The sequence below is a fragment of the Propithecus coquereli genome, unplaced genomic scaffold (assembly GCF_000956105.1).
Source record: "Propithecus coquereli isolate 6110/MARCELLA unplaced genomic scaffold, Pcoq_1.0 Scaffold73, whole genome shotgun sequence".
In the NCBI taxonomy this organism is placed as follows: Eukaryota; Metazoa; Chordata; class Mammalia; order Primates; family Indriidae; genus Propithecus; species Propithecus coquereli.
Window position 1 is genome coordinate 3,569,269 of NW_012153396.1, and position 17,371 is coordinate 3,586,639.

At 52.1% G+C, this 17,371-nt stretch overlaps 2 protein-coding genes across 5 annotated transcripts in view; one reads left to right on the forward strand and one right to left on the reverse strand.

Moving 5' to 3' along the window:
* Window positions 1-133: 133 nt before the first annotated feature.
* PITX3 (paired-like homeodomain 3) lies at window positions 134-10,625 on the reverse strand. The gene is made up of 4 exons (XM_012661690.1): window positions 10,484-10,625; window positions 1,836-1,965; window positions 1,462-1,664; window positions 134-1,049 (listed from the first exon to the last, which is right to left on the reverse strand). Exons 2-4 carry the CDS (start codon window positions 1,951-1,953, stop codon window positions 462-464), a joined length of 909 nt encoding a protein of 302 aa, XP_012517144.1. The 5' UTR covers window positions 1,954-1,965; window positions 10,484-10,625; the 3' UTR covers window positions 134-461.
* Window positions 10,626-14,148: 3,523 nt separating this feature from the next.
* Window positions 14,149-17,371, forward strand: part of GBF1 (golgi brefeldin A resistant guanine nucleotide exchange factor 1) — a 122,487-nt gene continuing 119,264 nt past the window's right edge. For all 4 annotated transcript variants that reach the window (XM_012661694.1, XM_012661695.1, XM_012661696.1 and 1 more), the window contains exon 1: window positions 14,149-14,432. The gene's annotated coding sequence lies outside the window, so the exon portion shown is untranslated. The remainder of the gene's footprint in view (window positions 14,433-17,371) is intronic.

Consider the following 17,371-nt stretch of genomic DNA (forward strand, 5'->3'; position numbering starts at 1 on the left):
TAGGAGGGTGAGTGGGACCGAAGCTCTCTAAGCCTAGACCCTCACCTCGTTCCTGTACATTTAACTCTCCTTCAGACTGTGGGGAAGGATGAAGGGAGGAGGGCTCAACCGCAACTCTGAATCATCAGGCCTCTGACAGTCCGCGCATGTTTATTTCGTTTATCTTTGAAAACGGGGGAGGGGGAGTCTGGAGAAGGCGGGATGGGCCAAGGGTGAGTTGGCCCCCGGGGATCTGGTCCCTGTTCCTGGCCTTAGTCCCAGGGGCGCGGTCTGTGTGTCAGGCCCAGTCCACGCCTCAGGGCTGGGAGGGGGAAGGCCCTCTCCTGAGCCCGCCGCCCCCCAGCTGCCCAAACACCCCTCTCAGACCCTGGGGCGGGGGCAAGCCAGTCAACACGGCCCCAGTCCGGGGAGGCTGTGAATCATCGCCCCCGCCCTCGGGGATGCTCCTCGGGCCGGGCCGCTCATACTGGCCGTTCCACGGCGTACTGGCACGGACTGAGGTTCGCGGCCGGGGGCGGCCCGGGCACCGCGGGGTAGCTGAAAGAGGCGTGCTGTTTGGCTTTGAGCCGCAGGCTGGCCAGGCTCGAGTTACACGGGTCCCGATATACGTAGGGGGAGGAGGCGGCTGCAGCTGCGGCTGCAGCGGCCGAGGCGTAAGGGCAGGACACTGCCCCGGAGGACACGGCGGCCGGAGCCAGCCCGGGAGGGCCCCCTCCCAGGCCCTGCAGGGCCCCGGGCCCTGGCACGGTGCCCGGGGCAGCCGCGGCCGAGGGCACCATGGAAGCGGCGATGGAGCTGGGCGGCGAGAAGACAGGCTGCGAAGCCAGAGGCCCCACGTTGACTGAGTTGAAGGCGAACGGGAAGGTCTTGGCAGCGAGTGGCGGGGCGAGCGCCTTGGGTGGCCAGTTGCCATACGAGTAGCCGGGGTACACCTCCTCGTAGGGCGGCACCAGCCCCCCGAGCGGCGCAGCGAAGCCGCCCTTGCACAGCTCGGCCTGCTGGCTGCGCTCGCGCTTCCGCCACTTGGCGCGCCGGTTCTTGAACCACACCTGCGGGCGCGGAGAAGGGAAGTCAGGGCCCGGGGCCGCGCAGCCGACGGGGTTTCGAGCAGGGGCCGGGCCGTGCGGAAGATAAACAAGACGGGGTGGGAGACACAGAGTGGGAGGCGAGGAGCGCACGGAGTCAGGGGCCAGAGAACAGACTGAGTCAGCGGCATCAGGGTCTGGGGGGACAGTAGGATGGGGTGAAGGAGGAGTGAAGGGGGGAACAAGAGACGGTGTCCAGGAGAAACCTGCGGTCCAGGAGCGGCAAAAGCAGAGCCTGGACGTGGGGCCACGGGCGCAGGGGCGTCGGGTGTTGGACGGGAGGATGGGAGCAGGCGAGCAGAACCGCAGGCTGCCTGTTCCCAAGCTGCTCGCTGGGGGGCCCACAAGGGTGAGGGCTGGGGTCAGGAGAGCATACCCGCACGCGGGCCTCGGTGAGGTTGGTCCACACGGCGATCTCCTCGCGCGTGCTCATGTCGGGGTAGCGGTTCCTCTGGAAGGTCGCCTCCAGCTCCTGCAGTTGCTGGCTGGTGAAGTGCGTACGCTGCCGCCGCTGCTTCTTCTTCAGCGAGCCGTCTTCGGGGGAGCCGCCAGGCAGCGAAGCCGAGGCTTTCTCCGAGTCTGGGGGCCAGGGTGGGGCAGGTCATAGGGCGCCCATGCCTGCGCGAGCTCTTGGGCTCAGGGACCTCGGAACAACCCTCTCTCGCTGCTACCTGGGCGTCTACTCTACGGTCCCACCCTACTAGGGATTGAGCTGTTATCTCCTCCACCCCCAGAAGGGGGCGCGCTCACCGCTGTGCTCTTGGCCCTTGCAGCCGTGTTCCGGGAGCGCGGGGTGTGGAGTGCCCGCGTCTGACAGCGACAGGGCAGGGCTCCGGGCCTCCGCCTCGCTGAGCAGGCCGAACTCCATGGAGGGAGGGATCTGGAGGGAAGAGAAGACACAGACCAGGTTCACGGGAGTAAAATCTCCGGATTATCTGGTTCCCAGCAGTGTTTGCCCACAAGTTCCCTGCCCCCTTTCTCAGCCCCAGACATAAAGCCACCCCTGCGTGGGGTACCCTGGGAGAGAATAGAGAAATAGCAGCCTAAGGGGAGAGATGTATACTCAGAGGTTTTATGCACAGATACACACACTAGACTTTGTTTTAACTGCTGGACACTTAGAACTGTGCCTGGTGCAATTTGGTATTTGATATATTTTTTCTTTTTTAGATTTTTGCAGTGCTTGGAATGATATTTATTGAAGTAATGAAAATACACACGATTGCACACCACATAGCCTAAGCTACGTCCTCAAAAACTTCAATTCCTTCTCACATGAACACACAATATCCCTATATACTCATAATGGCCCTCAGCCAATCGTACCTGCAGCACAGCTCAAACGTTTGTTATTTACTCTCTTTGGGACAGATTTTATTTTGAACCAGGTCTGATATTTCTCCCACGAGAATAACCACTGCCGTCATTTATGGGTACTTACTGCAAGCCTTCACCTCATTATCTGTCCCCTCACAAGAATACCTCAAGATTCCATATTACCACCCTTGTTCAGATGAGGAAACTGACACTTGAAATAACTTGATTGGGGCCACAAAGCTTGTAAGTAGTGGAACTGGGATCTGAACCAGGTCTGTGAGTCTCCTAAACTAAGGCTTTTTCTTCATTTGCTTTTTCAAATTGTGTTCTCTGGGGCCCTCCCCAGAAATTCCCTCAGGGACTCACTCAGCTGGAACTCAAGCCTGGCTTCCTCTGGTGTGCTTCAACTAGGGCAGCTCTGTTTTTGTCTGTTTTGCTTATGATTTCTGAGGAGATTTTATTTGAAGGAAGAGTTCCAAGATCAAACAGAAGTTTGAAAAGCCATGGGTGCTTGGGCCCTACCTGTGCAGACACATACAGTCACATAGCGCTTCCCACCAGTCATTGCTCCGCTATCAAGCATGGCCTCTACCAAGCCCACTCCAGGCGGTAGGCATGGACTTCTTAAAACCACCTTCCTACTCGTACTCCCTATCCCCAACCTAGCCTGACATTACCCAGGAGCCTGCCTGGGTTCCTCTCCAAGTTTCCTCCGCAGGGTCCCCCTTTCTTACTGGCTCTCCCAGGACCCCTCTGGTGGGAGGAAGGGAAAGGGCGGTACTGGGGTCAAGACGGGTGCCTCTTGGTTGCAGGAGAACTGAAGGATGCTAGGGACAGAGGGATGGGATAGAAAGCTGGGTGGGAGGGGTCTCTGCCCCCAACACCCCTCTCCATTAACAGGGGCTTAATGCAGGCTGTGCGAGGTGGCATTAATGTGGTGGATTAGCCTGGATTGAGATGTGTGTCACTTGGCTGTTCTGAATTTATTAGGAGCCTTTCTCAGGGAGGTGCAGATGGGCAGGCCCTGTATTTGCACATGGTAATGCCCCTTGCAGCCAGCTCAGAGGTCACAGCTGTGCCCCCACCCCAACCTTCCACCCCTCAAACCAGGTTGGGGGTGGGACAGAGGTCAAGGCAGGAGGTTGAGAAACAGTCCTTGCTCTTCCCTGAGGCAGAGGGTTCTAGACCTTGAACCTTTTACTGGGTTTGGAGAGGCAGAGCTGTAGGGAACCTGGGAAAGAAGGAGAGAAGTCAGGCCAGGAGCGGAGGTGTGCTCAAGCTTACCTCTCCTTCCAGCCCTGAGGTCAGAAGCCAGAGGATTGGGGCTGCAAAACTCTGGCCCAATGATGCCCCAGTGGGGAGGGGGTAATATCCTTGGGGGGACCTGTGGCAGCCCTAACTAGCAGCTCTTCCCAAATAGCTGGGAACATGAGGGAGGAAGGCTTAGAACTGAGAGCTGGGAAAAGGAGTACTCTGAAGTCTCCTGTTACTTTATACTCGAGGTGCTCTTGAAATGCAAACCACGCCCCTGACTTTTCCAGAGGCCACGGGAGCAACACAGAGCTGGGGAAAAAAAGTACAGCTGGGTTTACCTGTGGGAAAAGCAGTCTCACCAGTCTGCTTTGGCTCTAGACTTCCAGTTTTCCAAATTCTTCTGCCCCTGGCATTCCATACTTGGGTCTTGCTTTTACCCTCTATTTCAGCAGAGGGAAGCAGGATGAGAAGGAATAAGGGCCAGAGTAAAAGATGAGGCCAAAGAAGCCGAGTTCAGGCTGTGTGTTCCCAGAGACAGACAGACACATGTGCAGACACACACAGGCCTCCACGCAGACATAATAAGCACTTGGACTCAGAGCTAGAGGCACACAAACACACACTCTCCCACATTTGGGCAGACAGACACACACTGTCACACAGGCTCCTCGCTCTGTGACAGGGACAGCTGCCTGGGCTGTTTTGGAGCTAGCCATTACCCTTCCCCCCGCTCCCTGGCCCCTCTGGACCTCAGCTCTCAGTCCCAGGAGCTAAGGACTCTGCGTGGGGGAGGAGGAGGTCAAGGGGGCCAGGGGAGCGTTCTGCACTCAGTGGCTGCTGGGGACAGCCTGCTTGGCTGAGTAGGGAAAAGGCATGAAAATGTGGGAGCTAGAGGATGGGGTGGGGAGGGGGACAGAAAGTACCCAGGCCCCTCTTAGGAAAGTCATCTGTATAGCCCAAAGAAAGCAGGTCTGGAGTCAAAAGGTCTAGGTTCATGTCCTGGCTCCACAACTTACTAGCTGTATGTCCTTGGCAAGTTAATTTACCTCTCTGGGCTTATTTCTTCATCTCCAAAAGGGAGATCATAATCCCTTCCCTACAGTGTTGTTACAAGGTTTAGAGAAAATGTAATGTGTAAAAAATGGGTAGGAATAAAACTCTGTCTGAGTATGTTTTTCTCATTCATCGAACAAATGTTTATTTAGCACCCTGTCTGAGCTGGGCTTTGAGTTGGGCACTGAGGACAGGGTGGTGACCAAGATCTCCTCCTTGCCTCTGCCCTTGCTTGAGAGGCTCATCTCCCCAGACTCGATCTCTCAGGGAAGAATTACTCTGCTGGATAAGGTGAGTATGCTGCATTTCAGAGAGAGGCGCCACATGTGTCGTGAACAATGTCCTGAACATGGAGGGCCCAGTCGATAAGGTAACGGCAAAATGGGCAGAGTAGCCCAAGCTGGGAGCCACTATGGGGATCAGGGACGGGGAAAAGGAAAGAATGAAGCCTTCAGGCTCTTGAAGGGGTTAGTAAGAGCAGAGAGAGGAGCCACAGCTGAGAAGGGCCCTGACTGTGAAACTGCAGCGAGAAGGAAAGAACAGCAAAGCCTTGCGGGCGATAGAGATGGAAGAGTGGGGCACAGGCCTCACGTCCGGTGGGCTGGGCAGACAAAGGCCGGGGGGCGCCAAGCCGTTGTCTGAGTTGGAGACAGGCTGGCTGAAGATTAAGCTCCCCCAAACTGTGGGAGGTCAGGAATTGGGGAGTTGGGACTGAGGCCAGGGACTTTGCCTCACTCAGTGGCTAGGGAGGGATAAGTAACAGGTCCGGAAGCCACAGGGTTGGTTGATGCTGGTAAGAAATACCAGGCAGGGCCAAAGAGAGTCAAGAGATAATAGTGGTGGTGAGTCCAGCTCTGGAAGGGGCTGCCTGCCTCAACCCTAGCCTTTCTGACAGGCCCTGCCGGGGATGCTTGGCCCAGGCCCCACTGCTGTCAGGGTGGCAATCCTAGGCCTGGGAAGAGAGAGGGCCTGCAGGTGTGCTCTGATTCTGATGTACAAGCTGGAATTACAGGAAGCCTGCAGCAAGAGCACAATATCCAGGGTCTATGAAGGTGGAAAGCAGATTACAGGCCAGAGGGGCCACAGTGGGGAGGCCAAGGGACACAACCTTAAGGTGACAAGTCAACTCATGTGGACCCACTTCAGTCCTGAAGCCAGAGGAGTAGACCAGGGCCACAGTGCAGTGAGAGACCCACAATAGGTTACAACAGTAATGCCTGAGGCAGGAGGCACAACCTAGAATTTAACTGGGAGAAACCTCTCTCTTGCAGGGTGAATGGAGAGGAAGGTAGGATGGTCTGGAGTTGTGATACTGTGGCTCAGCTCAGCAAGCAGCAAGGTGAGGAACAGGTGAAAACCAAGGCTCTAAATATGGAACCACCCTATAAACCTGAGACTGAGGTGAGGCCCTTCAGTGGACACGGCCTTATGTTCATTAAGGAAGCCGAGCACCCGTACTCTGGGCTAAACTGCAGTGTGCAAATGGAATCGAATAAAGACACATTTGCTCATAACCCCAAAATGAAACCCCAAGACTCAGGTAGAGGCAGCAATGGTTTGATGCACTCCAGTTATCAAGCGGTGAATCAGAGATCAAAGAAATGATCCCATGCGCCTCCCCACCTCCCTTGCTTTATTCCTTCAGCAAGTGTTAGGTGCTAAGAAGGATCCCCAAGAATGGTAAGACATGGACCCTAACTTCTAGGAGCATGCAGTCTGGGGAAGCAAGCAGAGCATTGGAGGGAATGATGGACCGCACAAGTCTGACTCCCAGACTGAGCAATCAGAGAGATGAAAGCCCATGTAAGGTGGTATCAAGTGTTGGGGGCTAGAGAATGTAGGCACCTGGCTGAACCGGGAGTTGAGCAGGCAGAGAAGGGGGAGGGCCTTCTAATTAACACAGCACTATGAGGAATGAGCTGGCAGGTTTGGAGGGGGATGAGGAGCCCGGGTCAGTCAGAGTGTCACCATAGGTGATGGGGGATTCGCAGAGAAAAACGGGTTAGACTGAGGGGGCCTCTGATGAGGGACAAGGGGTTGTGGTTTAGATTTGACACAGTCTAGGCTAGAGTGTGGCCAGCTTTTCCATCAAAAACCCTTAAGACCAGTAAAAGACAACATCTACCCTTCCATGACCCAAAATGGCTGCCACTGGTATAAAATTTCTTTGAAGTCTCCAGCTTTATGTTAAAAATTCAAGGAAATTTTGCGTTCTATTCCATACTTAAGTTATGCTTATTTTAATACAAAAACAAAGTACACTCCATCTTCAAGTGACATCACCACATCAGGAAGATGGGCCCTGTTTTGCCTGTGGGTCATGCCCCCCCACTCCCGTACTTCCACCCCATCCCCCATTGAGAAGCATTGCTCCAAGCAGTGGGAGTCACTGGAAGCTTGTGGCCAGGGGAGTGACAAAAAGCAACATCTTTGCAACCTTTATTTGGCAATGGTGAGCAGAATGGATTGGGCAGGGGAGAGATAGGAAAGGAGAAACTATAAACTGAGAGGTGTAAAGAAGGCCAGGATAGGACAGTGGAAAAGGAGCCATTTCTCTCTGTCTTTCCATAACTCTCTCACCCCACTGATTATCTTCTTTTCCTTTTCCTTCCTATCACTGTTCTCATAGGTCCCTGACAGTGGCCATGGACACTCTGGACACCCCAAATCTCAGGACCTAATGGATCCTTCACGTTAGCTGCAATCTCCCTCCCCCACACCCTAGGAGTCATCATTTAGAATGAATGGGGAAGAAAAGATTCCACCAGCCCCATTCTTCTCTGACCCGACTCAGCTCCAGACTGCCACCCCTGCTATCCCTTCCTGAGCCTGAGTCCTGGGCCCATATTCACATCCTTGAGCAGGAGGCAGGCAGAGATCAGATCAGGATATTTGGCTTGGTAGAGTGGCTAAGCATTTAGGGACCTCCCCAGGGTTCTATCTCAGAGAGGGGCAGGGATAATGGCTGGCATCTGAAGCCTGGGATAGGGTGTCCCATCTGTCATTAAGAACCTTTCTGTGACTGGATCAGGGATGTGATCAGGCTGCTCTAAGGTTCAAGACTCCACTCTTTCAAACAAACATTCTGTGGTTACAGGGGACTTGTGGTTTGGCACAAAAATAGCAATGCTTCTTATTTCTATTTCTCCATTTGCAAAGGGCTTTCATATACATGATTTCATTTAATACTCAAAACTGCCCAGCATGGCAGGATATTGTCCCAGGTTACGCGGATTGAAGAGATTTGAACCTGGTTCTGCTCTTTCGATGCCTCTTCCCCTCCACCCCGCAGCGATTTGTGTGACTCTGACATGAGCTTATCCTTCCCGGCCCTGAAGGATTTCATGTCAACTTCCTGCCTCTACCACCTCTCTGGAAATGAGCTCTGGACGTTTGCTACCCACCGTGCCCCAAAGAACATTTTTGTATTCATCCTGAGCTTGCCTCACTCCAGTTCTAAGAGGCTACCTCATCTCTGGTTTCAGGATTTGAGGAGCAAGCACATCTTCCCCTTATCTAGGCCTTTCATTATGTTGTAGATTTTCATCTTGTCTCACCTTCCAGAGGCCTAAACTCTGAAATTTGCTCTCTCCAGCAACCCCTGGCTCCCCATTCTGCGGACCATTCTCTGACCCTTCTCTGAGCCCATGACATTCTCCCTAAGAGCCAGTGACCAAGCATGCACTCAGCTGCATGCAAAGGTGGGAAAAGATTCTGCCTTTTGTTCCCAATCATCTTCATTATGATGCCATCTCTTTTTGGCCTTTTTAGCAAAAGCACAACTTTGGGCTAAGGTCTTCAGGGAACCACTTGTAATGCCTTCCCTATTCCTTTCCTGACCCATAGTTTTAGTGATGTTCAAAGCCCCTGAAAAGCGTATCAGGATGTGATGGGATAATTGGGGTGTGACTTCATATTTATCAAAAGAGGGCAAGGGACAAAAAAAGGTTGAGAATCCTAGCCAGTGATAAGCAAACTTTAGAACTGAGGAATGGAAGTGGGAGTGTGGGGACTAGGTACTGTATGTCACTCATAGGTGAAGGGTGAGAAAGGTTGAGACCCATTCGTGTAGATTACTCATGCTAAACACAATGCCTTACACTTGTCATGAAAATTCTGTCCCTGGCTGGGTTGTCTTGCTCACTTATATAGATTCAGAGAGTTCTCCCTGCTCTGTCCTCCTCAGCTTAACTGGGCTCTGGTTAAAGAGTTGGGGTCAGAGTGGTTGGTGATTGTTATGGGCCCAGAGGAGTCAGGGATCCTATCCCAGCAACAGGGAAAGCAAATGGGGTAGTTGGGTAGGGCTGAGACATCCTTCCCAACCAGACTTAGAGATCCATATAGCCCCATGTTAGACCTCAGAGTCTGTATTCCATGTGTCTCCTTCCCACCTCCTCTCAGCCACCAGAATGGTGTTGGGATTGGTGGAGCTGAGGAAGCAGAAGGGAAACAGGACCACAGAGTTTGCTTTGCTAAGGAGCTGCAGTTTTCTCTTCTGGCCTGGGTTTCTGCCCTTCTGCAGGGAAGGAGCCCTTCATCAGCTGACACCCTGGCAAGGAGTCTGGGGGTGTCTGGTCAACTGTATTGGAATTAGGGGTTGACTGTGAGTTTGTGAGGGAACTGAAGCTGTCACAGGCTTGTGCTGGGCTCCTCCCTGCCCTCCCCATTGCCCTTTGTGGCTCGTTCCTTCCTTTACTAGTTTTGATTCCTACTAGCAGTCCCATCATTGGCCTTCTCTCCTCCAATTTGGATTCTGGAAGTCCAGGGTGATGCTCTGATCTATTCTGAATTGGAGGGGTCATATATTCCAGTGCCACCCCACCCCAAGGCCAGGCTGCAGCCTTTACTCTCACTCCCTGCTTCTAGCCCCACAGCCAGAAGAAGCAAAAACAAGTTGAAAAAGTGTGAGCTGGGATTTGAGGTGACCCACCGCAGCCGACCACATCGTACAGGCAGCAAGGCAAGTGCTGCCGGGTGGATGGACATGCCGCCCGGCAGGGACATTCTGTTCACCACTGCCGGACACAGCGCCTGCTCTGGAGAGACCCACTTCGCCACCCCGGACATTCTGTCCGCTCTGAGCCCCACGCGCCGCGGACATTCCGTCCGATTCTGAGGCGGCCCCAAGTCGGGTCCCATTCGGGCCCTGACACCCCAAGACAGATCTGCCAGACCCGCCGCCTGGTCACTTGGGCTGTCCAGCCTCGGCCCTGCCGCCTGCACAGCGGCCATCTGACCCAGTCGCGGCCGGTTCTCCCAACACCGCTCCCATTCCAACTGTGGAGCAGCTGGGAAGAGAAACGTGTGCGACCAGGCGCACCCCTGCTCCCAACCCCTGGAGTCTGTCTGAGCCTGGTCTGAGGGGCGGCCGGCCCCGCCAACTGCCCCCATAATGGGCTACCGCCACCGGCTCCCTGCTGGCCAGGGCCTCTGCAACCCCTTTCGCTCCCTGGCCGCCTGCCTCGTGCCCCCGGATTCCAGGGCGCTTTCTGGTAATGGTTTCCAGACTCCCTACTGTCCGACTCCAAGAGCCCCTGTTCTGGCTTCACGTCTTTGGCTTGGCTCCGGATCCCCTGAGTCTCCCCCTTTCCTATCCTCTGGGTTCATAACCCTGAGTTTCCCTTTTCCCAAGTCCTGGTCCCAGATCTCCAGTCCGCCCTCCCAGTCTCGACCCGTTCCCCAGGCGCCGGAGTTCAGCTTCCCCCGGGTTTTAGGGATCCCAAGGTCCGGCCATGGCCCCTCGGCCCCTGTCCTTAGCTTGGTCAAGCACTCACAGCGCGTCCCGCGGCAGGCAGACTCCCAGCAGCGGCGGCGGCGGTGGCGATCTAGAGGGCAGGCAGGGGCCAGGGGCCGGGCACCCGGCCGGAGTGGGGGCCGCCCCCCTGCTCCCAGGCCGTCGCTCCGCTCGGGCGCTCCCGGACTCGCGGAGGGAGTGAGCCTCACCGCTACTGCCACCCCCAGCCGGCGCCCATTCACTTTATGGCAGCCCAGGGCGCCCCCAGCCCGCGGCGGCGAGCCGCCCGCCTCAGGCCCCGCCCCTTTCCAGCTGCGCCGCCCGGGCCCCGCCCTTTCCAGCTGTGGGTCTTCAGGCCCCGCCTTCGGGGGAGGGGTCCAGCCGGCGGACCGCCAAGAACCCCGCCCCCTGACCAATCGGAAGCTCTCCTCGGCAACTGGGCCACGCCCCTCCCCACGTGGCCGAGACCCAGCTCCGGCTAGGACGCCTTAGCAGAGCCAGGCGGGCGAGAGCAGAGTTGTCTGCGTAGCCCTGGGGAGACGGGGTCGGCCGGCGGCGAAGTGGGGCTGGGCTGCTACCCCCAGCGAAGTGGATCGGCGCCAGGTGGGAAGGCGCACGGGGCCGCCGGGTCTCGGCGCTCAGACTTCGCTGCCGCTCAAGTTTCGCCGATTTTCTCCACTTGTCGCTGTCCGTCTCTCTGCCCTTTTGTCTCTGTTCCAATCCTCCCACGTCTCGCCTTTCTTTCCTCTTCTTTCTCCCTGTGCCGCTTCACTCCTGCTGTTTGCCCCTTTCCTCCCTCCTCTGCCACTTTAAAGGACTAATTTCATTTTCTCTCTACTCTTTTTCCTCACATCTTTCTTCCTCTTATTGGCTATCCCCCACACCTCCCATTCTCCCCTTTTCTCCAAGGAAGATGACTTCGTAGAGAAAGCAGAGTTTGGAATGAGACAAACCAAAGTGGTATTCCAATCCCGCCACTAACTGCACCATCACCGAGTGACCTTGGACAAGTAACTTAATTATCATCCCCCCCCAAAAAAAAAATTAAAAGGAGACTCCTGCTGGATCTCAGGGCTTGAGCTGGGCGTTCTTCAGAGGTGTGCACTGTTCGCTTCTTAGTCCGCACTCGTGGCTTACTTGGGTTGTGCTTTCCCTCTTTCAACAGGGCTGGTTTCCCACTAGGAGTACAGGTTAAAATTGTATGATAAGGTCTTGGTGCTTGCTGGTTAGGAATCTGCAAAGCACATGTGCAGTTAGGCTGAGTTGCTTGGGTGCTCCTGAGAGCCCTAATCCCAGTCACACGATATGCTTCTAAGGCAAATCTGAACAGTCATGTCTCTGCAGAAGTCTCAACGACTTCTGATTGCGCTCAGGATAAAGTTCAAGCTCCCTAGCCTGGCATACAAGACCTTCAGGACCTAATCTTGTCTTTATCTTCATTCTCCTGGTATTTTCCTGCACACCTCTTGCCTTTCCTGTGACAATAACCAATCTTTATCTTGCCAACTCCTACTCATCCTCCTAAGCTCCACTTAGGACTCTTTTTCTCTGGGAAGCCTTTTCTGAACTCCCAGGTTAGCCAGATGTCTAGCCTCTTGCTTCCATGACCCTCTTTGTGCGTACCCTCTGTTACACCACCCAATGTATTAAAGGGATAAGGCTTATCCCTTGGGGCCTTCTGATCCTTGAGTGCGGCCTTTTGACTGAATCCAAACTTAACAGAACAAATCCCTTTATTAAAAGGATTTATTCTGTAAAATTTGGATTCAGTTGAGGGGCCACTCTTGGGGATCTGGAGGGCCACATGTGGCCTTGATGCTGCCAGTTCCCCACCCCTGGATAAGCTTATGTATTATTGCCTATAAGACTAGGATTTAGGAGGGCAAGGACTATCTCTTCTTTATCTTTCTATTCCCAGGCATAATGTAGAATTTCAATAAATATGTCACACTGAAATCTAAGAGGAAGATGTTCTACCTGGTACAATGATAGTGGTTAGGAAGGACTAGGGAATCATTATCTCTTTCCTCCCCATTACTAATGCACGATCACATGCTTTTAGGATGGTGAATTTCCAGAGGTATGTGGAAATGGAGATGGGGAGCAGGGAGTTTTGACCCATTTAGAGGACTTTCCAATTGGCTCTCCAGGCCCAGAAGACCAACTCTAGTATTTAAATGAAGAGGAAAATGGCTCAGAGTACTGTGGAAAGAGGTGCTATGATAGTATATCCTCTTCCCCTCATTCTCCTTGGGTGAAAGAGACTAGATCCTCAGCTGGACCCAGAGACCAAGAGCCCAATGTGCACAGGTGCAGGGAGCTGTTGAGGAGTTCTTCGGGTCTGATGTCAGGTCTCATGAGTTTTTTAAATGAGGATCATAGCACATGGATTGTCTTTGGATGCCTGGTTTTGAGACCACATTCCTGTGAGGTTAGGTATGGAGCTTCCTTCCCTGGACTTGGGTCATCCATAAATGAGAGGAAGTGTGGAGAGAGTTGGTATCTCTTTTCACTGCCTCCCAGCAGCCTCTCCAGGTCTGTAGGGACACTGGGGCTCTATTTCAGCAGACAGGCTGGGAATTCCACCATTCAATTTGCAAGGAGAAAAACCGATCCTCTTCTCATCTTCCCACACTCTCTCACTTCCAGGTAATTCTAAATATTTTAGCGATATCTGTCATTTTTGCAAGGGGAAGAGGCAGTTGAGGGCAGGAGAATGGAAACGGGTGGGCATCCAACTCTCAGGCCTCTTAGCATTTTTAGGGCAAACAGGAAAGACTTCAGTTTCCTGTCACTGATGAGGTAGGTGGATTAACCTGTGTGATTAGGATTTTCCCTGGTACGCCCAAGGCTTGGTGTGAGGGGCAGAGCCAAGAGTCATAGCCTGATAGTCCACGGCATGAGGTAGGCATAAGAGGTAGCAAGGGGCAGTGAAAAAGAGCTGGACTGGGGTTGGGGTATCTGGATTTGTCTCTTGGCTATGCCACTAACTAGCTATGTGAACATGGGACCAGCTTTCCACTCTGGGACTCAGTTTTCTATTCTGTAAAATGAGGAGACTTGAATTAGATATCCAAGGCTTCTGCTACCTCCCATTTTCTCTATTTCTGGATGATGGGAATGGGGCGGAAGACACGGAAACTGAGTTTGAATGGTACAGACACACCTATGAGAAGCCAAAACCGGGCAGAGAGACGGGAGGGCAGGGGGATGGAGGATATGAATAGATCGCTGGACTGGTTTTGGGATGGAGGGAGCCCAGAGCTGCCTCGAAAGGGAGTGATTCCCTTGAGGGGCATGGTATTGAACCCGGTGACTGATAGTATGTGGCGGGGGTGGGGTGGGGGGAGTAGGGGCGCCCGCTCAAGTTCTCAAAACGGACCCCGCCCCCTTTCCAGCAAATTGTAGCCTTCCTCCCCATGATGCCCGGCAGCCACTGCCAAACCGCGCAATGCAACCGAACTCTACCTAATTCCACCTCCCTAACCGCCCGGCACAATTTCTCATTTTTATTGGCTTTTAAAACTGTCACTCAGAGACTCCTCGTATCCGTTGGTCGTTCCCTACCTACCCTTTCTTTACTTTGTAATCTCGCCTCTTTAGGCACTACCCGCCTCCTGAAGCCAATTTCCTTTCTTCGATTGGATAACTGGAATGCCACTTTTCATGGTGCAAGGCTTTGATTGGTTACGTGAGGCAGGGCTCGCGCAGTTACCAGGCAGCGGGCTAGAGTGAGGCTAGTTACCACGTCAGTGAGCTGACAGGGAAGGTAGCCGGCTCCACCGCCCGTCCCGGCCGACTCATCACGGCAGACTGTGCGGTCTCACCCGGACTTCGCCCTCAACTCCCAGGAAGCGGGCTCCTTCCCTTCTCCCATCTGCCAGCAGAGTCGGGAGAGCTGCTCGGAGACGCCTCCGAGGCCAGGGCTGGACATGAGCAGCGGCTGCCAGTCCTGGGACTAGGCCCCGCCATTTTGGATCCGCTGACAGGTCAGCGAAGTCTCTTTCTAGAGTTCCAGTGTCGTGAAGGCCGCCTGACATCGCAATAGGGAATTAGGGAGAAGGGCCTTTAAGTTGGGCGAGGCAGAGTGGGTTAAAGACGCAGAAGACCGGAGTAAGACAAGGGAAGGCTTGTTGTGGGAGGGACCTGGGAGGTGTGCAGGGGGCAAAGGTCAGGCCCCTGCTGCAGCCGGGGAGATTTCAGCTCTGACTTCTGATCCCTTGGGGAGCCCGAATCCTTCTTCCTGTTTTCCAAGGCTTAACCTAGTCTTCAGCTTCTCTATTCTGGCGCTTTCTGCATCCTAAAGAGCCTAGTTCTCAAAAGCTGAAAGCAAACCTGAGGAGCACTGTGTCTATTTTATGGGTTGGTTTTCAGACTTTAGATATCAGAGTCTCCAGATTCTGTACAGCGTCCACTTGTGTGTGACTATCTCATTAATACAGCGGAACTGCATCATTAACACTAGATGATGAACTAGTGCAGCCTAGACTCAGGTAGACAGAAGACGTGTGGAAGGGTTGAGGTCAGCAGCATGGGGCACTGGGTTATGAGGAGGCTTTCCTCTTACAGGGCAGCTTAACTGCCAGTCTGGGTCTATATGTAAACACTAGACTTACCTTTTGGGTCAGTTTCTTACTTTATACAGATCTTTTACAGGTATTCTCTTCTAGTGTATGTTTTCGTTGGCATTTTCCCGCCAGGTCTTCTCTTCACTTGGCATATGGAGATGAGGTTTAATCACAAGGAAACCACTCTATTATAACATATTTGACTGAGAGCAGAGAGGGATTTAAATACTGGAAAAGTTTGGTACTGTTGGCCTATTATTTTTAGCGGGTAAAAAGAGTCATGGGAGATAATCGGCCAGTTGTGGTAGGGTCAGGGTAGCAGAGTAAATGATGGAACATAACCCCAAAGAGTAGTTTATGGCACTGTGATGACCTTTGATGAACTGCTGTGTTGTGAAACTGTAAAAGTCCACTAAGGGTAAAGAGTGCTTTTAGACATGAGGAATAGTGTAGGTAGTGTTTTTTAATACACAATGTAGAAACTTGTATGCCTTTAATTCAGGTATACAAAGCACTCCTTTAGGCCCTATGGAGGATACAAATGGAAAGGTCTGCTTTGGGATTGTTCAGTTTATGCACTTCTTACACGTAATAGCATGTAAGTGCAGTGGCCTAGCTAAAACATATAGTGGGGTTAAAAGCAGGATCAACCTAATGCCTTTCGGCATGTACTGGGCACTCAATAAATGTTATCTGTACCTGGGATTAGTTTTAGTATGTGATCAGGACTTCTGGCCTAGTTCTGGCCCTGGCAGCCAGGAACACTTTGCACTTTTGCATGATGAGGTAGTAACAAGGAGGATCAAAACCTCATAGTGTTAGAAGGGAAAACTATCTAGGATCTTAGAGTCACTGAACTCAGTTTCTCCTACCTAATGCCCTTTGCCTTCCTGAAATTGTGTGTGTGTGTGTTGGGAGAAGGAGGGATAGCATAGCATTTGTGGTTTACATGTATTAATTTAAAATTTTGGAGATGGAAATAGTATGTACAGGAAACTATTTGCATTTTAACTTGCCGATCTAAATTGCAGAATTAAAAAAAAAAAGTAGTGGAAAGTGGCAAATGAAATGACATAGTCAGCCCAGGAGGTACTCAGGTTTGATGTGCCTTCCTTGCTCACCTGGGCCATTTCCCTGTTACTGATATGCTTCACATAATAGGCAATCTAGTCTCTGGGTAGATAGTGTGACCAGTTCAGCAATTTTTCAGTTGAGCCTGAGTGTGACTATAGAGACATGAAAAATTTTCCCTTTCTTTACTTAAAAAATCATTTTCTAGATAGGAATAATTCTAGATAGGAATAATTTCTATATAGGAATAATTCCACTCCCCACCCACAAATCAGAAAATGTCCTTCCTTCCAGACTTGGATTTGAGCTTTTTAATACGTTCCAATCTTGACAGTGATGCTCACTTGGCACAGTGGAAACTCAGGTTGTAGATACATCTTCTCAGTAACTAGGTACCCAGTTTCAGCTCACAGTTCTCAAAGTTCCTCTACTATTTCACTTCTCTAAGTTCCAAAAGTCAGTATTACTGCCACTTTTAAATAATAACTTCATTGATAGGGTACTTAGACTGGCTACTGTGGAGAGGAGGAAGACACAGCTTTTCCTGCTTTAGAGAAGACTCACTTTATTTATAGAGTACTCACTGGAAGGATCATCCTGGCCTTTGTATGCCACTTCTAATTGATTAATCACACTTTATCCCTGTCGTTCTATGTGACTGATTAGAACGATTCTGGGTAATGGGGTTGAGTTGAAGGGAGGAGGGGAAGTTCGTTTTATTCTCAAGCTGGAAGAGCTACATAAGTGTAATAGGCTGCTGTTCAGCTTTTAATGTTCTTTTTGTATATTTCAGTATGTTCAACTGCAGTCGTTTAATAAAATGAAAATATGATAGACCAGTGTGATGATTTGCAGCCCCAGTAGTTGTGGAAGTGATCACAGAAGTAATGGTTTGTTCCAATAGTAGTGGAAGATATCATAGATGCAATAGTAGTGAAAATGATCATGAAAGTATGATGGCAAAATAGTGATTTATCATCTTATAAACCAGGGGTTACAAGCTCAAATGCTATGACTGTTGGTCATTTTTCTTACTATGTGTCAGCCAGGTAATGTGAATGTTTGAAGTGGGTCAGGTGGGAATGTATTAGGATGTAGTGGGCACTGGGGTGTACTGGAGACCTCCTTATTTAAAGGAGGCAGCTGCTACTTTTTCAGCAGATTGTTACTGTTTGAGAATGTGGGCACAGAATGATTAGTGTTCCTATTTTTCAGGAGAAGCTGGAAATCCGGATCATTGTGCTTTTTAATTGTTGGCAACTAGTTAAAAAATTTTTTGAAACCCTTTT

Excerpts from the sequence above, each read along its gene's own strand:
- PITX3 (XM_012661690.1), bottom strand. The coding sequence starts at position 1,953 with ATGGAGTTCGGCCTGCTCAGCGAGGCGGAGGCCCGGAGCCCTGCCCTG. Across the intron at positions 1,665-1,835 it reads CAAGGGCCAAGAGCACAGCG|ACTCGGAGAAAGCCTCGGCT; the intron begins GTGAGCGCGCCC and ends CCTGGCCCCCAG. Across the intron at positions 1,050-1,461 it reads TCACCGAGGCCCGCGTGCGG|GTGTGGTTCAAGAACCGGCG; the intron begins GTATGCTCTCCT and ends CCGCGCCCGCAG.